This window comes from Tenrec ecaudatus, chromosome 5, assembly GCF_050624435.1.
Source record: "Tenrec ecaudatus isolate mTenEca1 chromosome 5, mTenEca1.hap1, whole genome shotgun sequence".
Taxonomy (NCBI): Eukaryota; Metazoa; Chordata; class Mammalia; order Afrosoricida; family Tenrecidae; genus Tenrec; species Tenrec ecaudatus.
In genome coordinates this window covers 122366118-122378240 of record NC_134534.1, presented here as the reverse complement: position 1 = coordinate 122378240, position 12123 = coordinate 122366118, and the positions used below count along the sequence as shown (strand labels likewise).

The window sequence follows — 12123 nt, the reverse complement described above, 5'->3', positions numbered from 1 at the left end:
TGCTATAGATATACAGAGATTTTAAAATGTATTTTGTGTAATATCACAGAATTGCTCTAGCTACCTCAAAGGTGAGTTTTTTTACCTAGGTTAGCATAATAGCATATTTTCATGCTTTTTTCACCTTTTTTAGGAAAGAATTCAAATAGAAAATGGCACATTAATCATAACAATGCTAAACGTGTCAGATTCTGGCGTCTACCAATGTGCCGCAGAAAACAAATATCAGATCATTTATCAAAATGCAGAATTAAAAGTATTAGGTAAGTCATTAATTTATAATCAGAAAATTCAAAATGGCATTTTAGCAAGGTATAAATATACAAATCTGAGTCCCATTTTTTGTAAATTGGAAATTTATTTCCTTTGCAATAAAAATGTCTAAATTATCTTATTGCAAGATGCTAGTTCCTGTCAAATTTGTTCTTATTCATGCAGTCGTTATGCATCATAGAATGAACTGTGGCCTGATCGTGGTTGCTGGCATATTTGAGTCCGTTATTGTGACTATGGCATGGGTTTTCTCATTGAGGGTTCCCTTTGTTTTCTCTAATGCTCTACTTTTATCAAACACGTAGTTTTTTCCCCCAAATGATTGATCTTTCCTGATGACATGTCTAAAATAAGTGAGTCAAAGTTTGACCATCCTAAGTTCTAAGACTAACACTGGTTACAATTCTAAGATTAGCTTGCAATGTTTAATTGTTATTCTTAGTTTCTACAGTATAATTGATGTATAATTCCCCTGTTATACAATTTTAGGGTTCAATCAAATTAAAAGGAGTTGCACAATCATTACCCAAATCAATTTTAGGACATTTTCTTCTTTCCTGTGTCCATTGTTGTTAGCTTCCCAATTCCCCTTATGCCCCTCCACAAACCAAACCCGCTGACCCTCAGGGAATTCAAAGTCCTAGCAACCCTGGAGGAAAGGTTGGGAAAGCCCTTGTGAAGTGCTGGTGCTGTTAACTCTTTAGGGAGTACAAAGTCCTGTCTTCCTCCCGCAGCAGAGTTTTTGATGGTTTTGAACTGTCAACCGTGTAGATCGAAACCCAACACAGAACCGCTACACCACTAGAGCTCCTTCTCCATGCTCCCATGAAAACTATTTTTTTTAATGTTTTACTCCCCAAAAAATCGCTTACATAGTCATCCAGACTACCAGGTCTGCTGGAAAAATAAGTTCCTGCAGTGGAAGGTGAAAAGAAAAAAACATTTCAGAAATGATGTTGTGAGACAGCTAATTAGTAGGGTCTCCCACAATCCATGAGCCCTGGTGATTAGTGGTAATGCTTGGTTGGCAGTTTGAAACCACCAGCAGCTCCCCAGGAGAGAGGCTGGAGATTTTTCTCTTGCAAATAGCTGCAGTCTCTGAAACTCACAGGTCAATTAGATGGCAGTGAGGTTTGTTTTGTTTTCCATAATAAATGACCCATAGAAAAAAATCTTTCAACAAGGGTATAAAGGAAAAAGAAATGAAAATAAAGAAGCAATAAAACAAAATGATTTTATAGTTTGACTATTAGCATTCATTATTAGTTCATTCTTTCATCACTATTTGTTGAAAACCTACTATGTACCAAGCAATAAAATGCAATTATCATGCATATTATAGTTCTTATTTTCTTAGAGCTTTTTATTTCACTGAAAAAAGCCACAGAATTTTAAATATGATAATATCATCAAGTTACTTAGTAGGGGTTGTCAGAGCACCCAACAAATTAAACATAACCAAACGTGAGAACATTCCTTCTAGCTGCGATCAGAAGAATGCGCGTACATGTTCAGGTGATGGACAGAAAAACTTAGACAGAAAGTGAGCATTTGGTATTGGACAGAGATGAAATGGAAAAGACAAATGCATGCAGCTGATAATTTCATAACTTTCAAACCATGGTATTTTTTTAAATATCAGTTTAGTGTAGACAAAGCTGAATTTGAAAAAGCTTCTGTGTATATGTGTGTATGCATGTGTGTGTATGCGTGCATACATGTGTGCGTGCATACATACGTGTGTTTTGTGAAAGTTTTTTTATTTTCTATTCCTACTCCAACTCTGTCTGCTTCTGCAGAAGGCAGTCCATTCATATGTTGCTATCTAAATCCATTGAACAAGGGAATCTGAATCAGTGATACATTTCTCATTTATTCCTGTGGCATTTTATCGCCCTGATGTATATTCATGTTTATCATCATTACCATTCTCTTAGCTGGAATAGAGTATAGAATTTACCTAATGAGGGTTAAAACTTAACTCTCTTTCTTTTACAAAGAAATCTTCCCCCACTTTTATAATAAATTAGGTTGTTTTTCTAATTTGCTTCTCAGGCACCATTATGTTCTTTTAAAAAATATGATAACCACCAATAACCACATAAAATAAGATTATATTTAATGAGAACACACTTCCTACCAGGTACTGTGGTCACGCTTTATAATGGTATCTCATTGAAACCCCACATTAACCTTCTGGATAATATCTATTGTCATTTTCATTTTAGAAATGAAAGCAGAGGTCCAAAATATTATGTTGGTAATTGGTCCCAGACCTCCTTGGGTGAAGTAGCTTGAAAAATAATTCTGTATACAAATAGATCATATTAGTATGAAAAGTTACCTTTGGTTCACAAAGTATTAATTATGTGGATAATTTGACAATATTTTTTATTTTGCTTTTAGCTTCAGCTCCCAGTTTCTCCAAAAATCCTATTAAAAGAAATTCAGTTGCTCAGGTTGGTGGGGATGTTGCTATTGAATGCAAGCCCACGGCCTTCCCCAAGGCAGTGATCTCTTGGAAAAGAGGACTGGAAAGCTTGAGACAAAGTAAAAGGTAACTCAATCTTAATATTGTTTAATTTTTAAAAATAATTCACAACACATTGTTTTTCAGAATTTCAAATTTATGTCTTCCAAAAGTTTCTCCCTTATGATAAACTTTCAACTGAATATCCAGAAATCACAAACTGTTTTTCAATGAGAATAAAAATAAAAGGATCATACATAGCTAAGAACTGACTGTGTGATTTGCCTATATTATTATCAGTGCATGCACTTGTAATACAGGTATTTATAAAACTCCTTTAAGATCGTTTTATATATTCAGCTTGAAGGCTTTTTCCCGATGTAGCCTGCTGAGAAATCAGTGAGAAGAACATTACACAATGGGGAGAGATGTTTGCATGCACACACCTGGTGTTGTGGTTTTTAAATAGTCACACAGGTGTTCGCCCCATGACAAAATGAATTCACCACATGAAAAAAATGTAGCGTGGTTCCCGTAGAGAAAGCAGAGAGGTTTCCTTGCAGTTGAAAACTCCTGCATCAGCACTGGTGTGCTTTCTTGGAGAGTTTGGCAGAACAAATTAGGAATTTTGGGGTTCCCCCCCACTCAACTTAGACTGCATTTCATTCCATTGTGCTGTGTACCCATGCAATGTGTACATGCAGTGATGACAAGATCATGGTGAGCTCTATCTAAATGAGTCACTACATGATCAGCTTCACACTGAGGTTTTGCCATGCAGGAGGTTTTTCCATGCATGATAAAAATGGCTCCTTTAGCAAAATGCAATGTGCACCTTTCAAATAACATATTGCGAGCTTATGTACATATTGACCTAGACAGGAAAAATGAGGAATGAGGAAAACACGGGAGTGAAAAGATCACTAAAAAGTTGGAAAGTGGCTTTGAAAGAAAGTCCCGTGAAGTCCTAGACCATGAGCACACACCTAAACGGACTTTCACATCTCAGGTGACAGTTGAATGTGGTTTTTGGTAGGAAGGGAGGTGATCTTGTTATTCTTCCAGGATTTCAGGAAATTCTAGAAATTCTGAATTTAGCATTAAGTTTCCCAAGCCTGAAAGAGTGTCCATAGGCTGGATGCAGAGACATCGTTTTGTCAGTTCTAATTCCATAGTAGCACCAATGAGCAAAGAAGAGAGAGAAAGTAGTAATAGCAGTAACAATCAGGGCACTCTGTTGATGGTATACAGCAGTGGTTCTCAACCTTCCTCACGCCGCCACCCCTTAATACAGTCCCTCATGTTGTGGTGACCACCAACCATAAAATTATTTTCGTTGCTACTTCATCATTGTAATTTTGTTACGGTTGTGAATCGCCATGTAAATATCTGATATGCAGGATGTATTTTCATTGTTTCAAATTGAACATAATTAAAGCTTAGTGATTAATCACAAAACAATATGTAATTATATATTGTAAAATATTTATTTCTATTTACAAATAAATGAAATTTTGTCTTGAAGCATGATGTAGTATGGGTAACAGTCTTCACGCCTGGTCCTTGCATGTGGGTATAGTATCTCCATGTGGACAGACCCGCCTGGAGACTGATAGAGGAGCCGTGTCTCAGTTCCTAAGACTATTAGAAATGTGTGTTTTCCAATGGTCTTAGGCGATCCCTGTGAAAGAGTCATTCCACGCCCCCAAAGGGGTCGCGACCCACAGGTTGAGAAACACTGCTCTAAGGCATCTAGGGCACTGCATATTTATGGCCTGTATACTCTTGGCTCAAAGCTGATCTCCAGGAGTGGGTTCAATCCCAACTGTGAAGACTGTATAAGGACAGACTTGGGGCTTTCCCCACCCTCTAAGAGACCAGCAAGTCAGATCTTTTTTTTTTTAATAATTTTGAATCTGGAACTTTTGATAGGACTTGAGCACAAAATGTCTCAGAATCTAGACTCCTAAAGGCAAGTTAACAACAAAAAGAAAAGTGAGTCCCAACTCACAGAACTGCACAGGGCATAGCAGAACTGCACCGTGGCGTTTTTCCAAGGTTGTGATCCCCTATATCTGTTACATCTGTCTCCTGAAAACTAGATGTGGATGTGAACAGACACCCTTTCATAAATTAGCAACCAAATTCTTAACCACGAGCTGCCTGGGCTCCAAATGGAAGGTTAGGGCCTCACAAACAGAAGGGGACAATCACAGAGACCCTTACCATCTCCAACCAGGCAAAACATCAGCAAGATTGAAGTCACAGACAATCTCCACATACGGGGGTCAAAACCATCCCACCAGAGGTAAATGGGCCAGGTGGCCTGGTACACACTCTCCACTCTAATGGACAGTGTTTCAATAGTACTGGGAAAGAATCAGACACAGGCTTCAATATGGAGGGCTTTGCATGGCAGCCATTTAGATTCCATGTAGGAGACTCAAAGAGGCAATGGACGCTTCTACACCTCAAGGTAACTTTTATACTAATCTACAGGATGAAGTTGAATCATGAAGCTCAGTTAAGAGTTGATATTACAGCCTTGCTAGGGCAAGAAAAATATCAGCTCTAAGGTGTTAAAAAAAAAAAGTAATACAGAAAGGTAACATGGCACACATGAAGAAAATAAATGATAGCATCTGATCAGTGAGTAGTTATCAGACATAGAAAAATACTGTTAAATACTGGTGATTAGCAACTACAATTTATCAAGTCCTTGATAAGCTCGTGTGTGTGTGTGTGGATGTGTGTGTGTCTTTTGTCTCAGAAACACCAGATGAGGTAGATTCTACTTTATCCTGTAAATCAAGGGAAACAGACCATCTACCGATGTAAAAATTGCAGCTGCCCTTCCCTGGCCAGTTCAGACGTCAGCTGCTCCACATAGTGTGCCCTCTCTCCCCCACATATGCAGGTTTTATTGTCTCCCTAATCCCCGCTCACCTAGATCAGCAGGCACTGGTCCGTTCCCTAATTCTCAGGCCCAATCATACAGTGAACTGACTCACAAACTACAGAAAAAGAACTGGCTTTAAGTAAACACATAGGATGATGTCCAGGAAGGGTCTTGCTACAGAGCTTCCCTGCCTCCAAGGGAGAGGGAGGTACCCACCCTCCAGAGAGGTATTTGCTTTCACTTCTCAGTAAACTCAGCTGAACCTTAGGGTTCAGGGCTCTGGGCCTCTCCACGTGGTCATCACAGATTACCTCATCTCTCCTGAGGCTGAGTCAGCAGCCAGTCCCAGGTGGTCCCTCTTAGTTGGGTCAGCTACCATGCAGTAGCCTTATGTGTGCTCGGGCTCTCAGGAACTAGGATTATAAGCCAGCTTCTTTACTACAAGAGGTCCCATATCTCATAGCTCCCTTTTCAGACACAGAAGCTAAGATTTAGGAAAGTTTAATAATTTGCCTAAATTCATAAGTGAGCAGAGCTGGAATATGAATCAAAGATGTCTTCCCCAACAGCCTATTCTTTACCATGACAGTACATCATCTGAAGGTTTTCTGTTAATCAGAGAAAAATCATCAAAGTAGCAAATTAAGTCAAATCAAACTCATTGCTATGGAATCTATTCTGACTCCTCTGGGCTGGGTAGAACTGCCCTTCTGGGTTTCCATGACTGTAACTGTTTGCGAGAGTCGAGTCGAGTGTTCTCATTGTTGCCTCTGCTGTCTTAGTCTCTGCAGACTAATTGCAGGTACATAGGAGACGTGCAAGAGAGACCTTATTCTGGAGCATCTCTCTTTTTCCATCCTCCTGCCTGCCAACAGCTGTTTCTAAAAACCCGGACTGAAGATTTCCCACAGCAAGAATTCCATTGAGTCTATCTTTATATGTCTGTCTTGGCAAAGTTCTACAAAAATTTGTGGTACGAATGAATGTGTTACATAGGATGAAATTGCAAGGCGTTACCAGCTTTAGAGAAAGGTAGTTTCTTTGGGAAATGCCAGCAGGCACAAAAACAGATGCTTCAGAGCTCAATTGAAAAGGAAGGTGAAAGGAAACCCGTTGCTCTGGCCCAAGTGTAGCCCCTTCCTCTGTGTAGCTTGTCTAGAAGAGTTCTACAAATACCCCCAGCAGATTTGGATACTGCTTTGTAGTGTTTCTTCTTTGTTTCCTAAAATCTAATCAAGGTCTGAATGCACTGCTATTGAGCAAGTAAGCTCAAAGGTCCCAAGGTATCCAATAATGCATCATCCTAAAGGTCTGGAAAGATTGACTAGCTCTGCTTCATTCACTAAAGTGACTCCCCAAGTTCCAACTCTAAAGGACAAGAATGGCTATATGCCTTAAATAGCCCCAAACACAGAATCTGTGTGGCGGAGAGGGGAAAGGAATGCAATGTGAGTAAAAGTGAGAAATTGAAAGCAGTTTTAAAGCATAAGAGAGCCTGTCTTTTAAAACAACTGTGTTATAGTCAATACCTGCACTGTCATGACAGCCTGAGAACAAAGAGAAGAGACACTTAAATAAAGCAAGCACAACCGTGAGTCCCCAACATCAGGGAGCTGAAGAAATCAACAGAGCATGGATGAGAAGGAGAAGCAGAACAAAGAAAACAGGAGTCTGTGACTCACCAATGCCCTGCCTGCCAACACACAGTAAAGTGGCCGCCTGGAAGAGCTTGGAAGCACAGCCTGAAATGAGGAAGCTCAGCAAGACAACTGCAGGGAGAGCACAGATGGTGTCAGAGATTCTGAGCAAACACCCCAGAAAGAAATAACAAGTGTGCAGGGTATGACCAGGAATGGGCCACACACGATGAGGGGGAGCTAGGGAGTGTAAGAGCTTTAAAACCGGAGAAGCTCAGGGGAGTAGCTCGGAAACAGCAAGCTACGCGATAATCCATTGAGCTGTAGAGAAAGACAGAGGGTAAACATGAAGTGAACATTTTCAGAGGAGTAAAGGCAGGAAACGAAGGATAAGTGAGCATTTTATCCTCTCTGGTGAATACAAAAAGGGAGGGAGACAGAGACTGGGCTGTTATCTGCAAGGCCAGCAGTTCAAATCCAGAAGCTCATCTGCTACAGCAAACTTAGGCTCTCTGCTCCTTAAATATTTAGTGTCTGAAGCCCACAGAGGCAGGTTTACTCTGCAGTCAGAATTGACTCTATGCAGTGAGCTTGGATTTTTTAGTTTACAGAGACGATGTGTTGGAGGCACTTGACCATCTATACAGGAGGCAGCCACAGTGAACCCACAAACTGACCATCAGAACCTTTCCTGAAAACTGCCCTTATGTAGACAGGGATCTTTTCTTGTCCTTGGAGACTCCTCTTTGCTTCCTCTCCTTCCCAGGTGCACATACCTTCATCATGAATGTGTGTCCTGGGGCAAAGAATGAATGAGCCACGGTGATAGAGCTTGACCATGTCCACTTCTGCCTTGAGCTACAGTGGCTCACACTAATGGTCATAAGCCTGGTCACAGGCAGTGCCTCACCCCGAGGGGCAGACCTTCAGTGAAAACCCAAATAGACCTAGCTTTACTCTTCACTGTGCACATGCAGATCTCTGACCCTTCCTTAGCCCACTCAATGACCTATCACAACTGATTAGGAAGGTATGCCAGGTCCAGTCAACAACCTGCTCATACTCTGGGCTGAGTAAGACTCAATGTCCTTCCCAGGTGACCACACCTTACTGAATTGGACTCTGTTGCTCCCCGGTATCAGCACTGTTATGATTGTGTGGGTCTCTCCTGACCACCCCTCTCTGAGCCTAGCTTGTGCTTTAGAAACGACACAAAATGAACACACTTTCCCTGAAGAATTTTAAAATACCTTGCTCATATGACACCAGGTGTCACAGATCCGAGAAAGGAATTTTTCACACGCCATCAAGCAATTCTCTTAAGAGAGAAGTGTGCACCTAATGACAGAGAAGTACAATGTATGTGATCTACCATAGTCAGGGTGAGGGGAAAGAAAACCTGATCAAGCTAGAGCCCAAGCAGACACATTGATCAGATAACTGCCAGTAAGGCACAGAATACTATCATAAAACAACCATTGCATGCTCTACACAATTGATGCATGTATGGATTGGGATATGAGTTGTATGAACCCCAATAAAATGACTGAAAAAGAAGATTGACAACAAAACAAAACAAAAAACCCCAACATAATCTAAAAGCAGAACTCAGTAAGACAAACAGTAGAAAAAGAAAGTGAACTAGCTCATATACATCAAAAACAGAAAAACAAAACAAATAAAAATAGACATAAAACCACTAATAACTATATATTATGATCTCAATATCATCATTGCTATCCTTTCCCCGCCTTTCCTCCTCTCTCCCTTTACCTACCCTCCTGGAACCACTACTCCCATTACTATTTCTGAGAGGATTTGTCTACCCTGAGTTACATATATTAAAAGTTCTTGTCTGTGCTGCTGTATGCTTGTAGTCCAGTGAGATTTGTGAGGTAATATTGAGATCATAATAGTGCGGGGAGGAAGGATAGAACTAGAGGTTTGTTGTGTGTTGTGATGGTATTAAACTGCCCCCTGGATGTATTTTCTCTTCCATGCAGCCCCTCTGGGCAGGAATGTCCAATATCTATTGATGGGTTCTGGGTCTCTACTGTGACCCCTCTCCATTCCATCAATGAGATTGTTTATTTTTGAACTTCTGATGCCTGTACCCTTCAATACCTCATGATCACACAGGCTGGTGTGTTTCTTCCATGTGGGCTTTGTTGATACCTTTTATATGGCCGCTTGTTTGCTTCGGACCTTTAAAACCCCAAACACTATATCTTTTTCTTTTCTTTTAATATTGGATCCACTGATTTAATGGAGCAGATTTTTTTTAATAAATCTTTTTATTGGGACTCTTACAGCTCTTATAATAATGAATACATCAATTACATCAAACACATTTGTACATAGGTTGCCATAGTCATTTTCAAAACATTTTCTTTCTACTTGAACCCTTGGTATCAGCCCCTCTTTTTGCCCTCCATCCTGACACTATATCTTTTAATAGCTGGGCACTATTTGCTTTCTTCAATACATATGCTTATATACCCATTTGTCTTCAGAGATAGTGTCTATTAGATAGTGGGTATTAGTCCATGCCACATTTTTAGTGCCAAATGATTAGTGCCACATTATTCTGTGTTGAGGGAAAACATAAGTAGTGGCCCAGAATCCATCCACTATCTCAATGTATTGCCATATAAATATATATACATAGACCAATATCCCTATTATATGCATTAATATATTTACATATGTACACATCTATGTTTATACCTTTATAAATGGCTTTGCTTTCTAGTTCTTTCCTCTGTTTACTTTTACCTTCCTCCTGTCCCACTATCACTACTGGCCCCTTGTTTGCCTTCAGTAATTCCTCTAGATCATGGCTGCACCAACCCCACCAGGAGTGCTACCGCCCCTTCACCATAGATTTTGGATTCCTAGTTGTTCCCCTGTCAGTGATGTTATTTGCTCACTGCTCCTATCCCCCACCCCTTCCTCCCTCAAATCCTCCCAGAAGCATCGGCCCATTGCTTTCTCTTCAGGCATGCTTCTCATGCCTCCCTTATATAAATAGACAAAACCAAACAATGAAGACTAAGCACAAACAAACCAAAAATCCCTACACATAGTTCTAGGTCTGTCCGCTGACTTTTATGACTATCCCACTGGTCTGGCGGAGTCCCAGGCACTGCCCCTCTGAGTCTGAAGTCTGTTTTGGGGATTCCTCGGGAGTTTCGTAACTTTGCTCCCATTGCTGGTCTGTTATGTTCCGCTCTTGATTTGCCCACTGTGGGGAGGGCAGATCAGACTCAATCCTTGCACTGTGTCCCCAGTAATGTCCTCTGTAGCGTTATGCTCCAGTGCAGGGAGATCTTGTCTCAAGCTGTTTGGGGCCCGATGGTCCTCTTTGTGACTTAGCTGCTCTGGGAGGGATATCATTCTCAAGACTTGGTGTACCAGAATGGGGTCTAGTCCCTCACTCTCTCTCTTTCCTTCTCTGTTTACTCCCATGTGGGCAGAATAGCCCAGACCCTCTCTGAGCCTGTTGCTTCAGGTTACCCTCTGTAGCACATCCTTCTAGGGAGGAGGTCAGTATAGCTCTGATTGAGGCCAGCCCATAGTCCTCTCTGTTAATGGGTTGCTCCATGAAGTCACATTGCCCTGGAGGCGTGGTGTGCCATGATGATGTCTGTACTTTCACTCCCTTTCCTCAGTGGGCTCATGTTGTTCTTGTCCTGTTGTACTTGGTTAACTCCACTTAGCATAATTTCTTCAACCTCCTTAGGAGATGATGTGCTTCATGTATTTATCACTGTTTTAAGGATACATAATACTCCAATGTGTCTATGTACCAGAGTTTTTTAATCCACTCATCTATTAATGGAAATTTCCAATTCAATTCCATTGTGAGCTGCACCACAATGAACATTGGAGCACATATGACTGATCGGGGTCTGTTTCTTACTTCTTCTGGGTATATGCCCAGTAGGGGGATTGCTGGGTGGTAAGGTTGCTCAATCTGCATTTGCTTTAGGTATCGCCAGATCACTTTCCACAGTGGCTACCAACCACCAGCAGTGGATGAGAGTGCTCCACTCAGCACATCCACTCCAACATTTGATGCTCTCTGATTTTTCAGGCTATCCTCAAGGGTGTTAGAAGTTATCCCATAGTTGTTTTAATTTGCATTTCTCTGATGACTATTGATCTGGAACATTTTCTCATATGCTAATTTTCCATTCAAGTTTCCTCCCTGATGAAACTTCTGTTCAGTTCTATTGCCCACCTACTCAGAGTGTATCTATCTGTTTTTTTCCTTATTGCAAGTTAGCAGGGTATTGTAGATTTTAGTAAAGAGACCTTTGCTTTATGTGTCGTTGTTAAATATCTTTTCCCAGTCTATGTGTTCTCTTATTATTCCCTTCGTGAAGTATTTCAAGGCACAACCGTGTTTACCCATAGTATATCCCACCTTTCAATTTCAGTTTCTGTATCTGTATCTTTCTCTATTCAGTTAGCCTATGTATTCCCTGCTCCAAGGTTCTTGGATTTGTCTTGATTCCCTCTTGATGGCCCTAATCGTTTTGAGTTTTATTTCTAAGTCTGTAATCCACCTTGAGTTTGTTCTTGTGCATGTAATGAGATAAGGGTTTTGCTTCATTTTCTGAAGGTAGATATCAATTTTTTTCCAGCACCACTCATTGAAGAGGGCATCCACTTCCCATTTGATGTATTTTGGGTTCTTTATTGAAGATTAGTTGTCTATATGTTAATGGTTTTATTTCAGGGCTTTCTGTCCTCTACTATTGGACTGAGTATCTGTTATTATGATAGTACCACACTATTTTAACCACTGTAGCAAGCCCTCTGAATTCATCCTTCTTCTT

General features: G+C 40.6%; 1 protein-coding gene across 1 annotated transcript in view; it reads left to right on the top strand.

Moving 5' to 3' along the window:
- Window positions 1-12123, top strand: part of CNTN6 (contactin 6) — a 272495-nt gene that overhangs the window by 156791 nt on the left and 103581 nt on the right. The window contains 2 exon segments of the mRNA XM_075550875.1: window positions 134-263; window positions 2680-2830. Coding sequence (XP_075406990.1) covers window positions 134-263; window positions 2680-2830 — 281 coding nt within the window.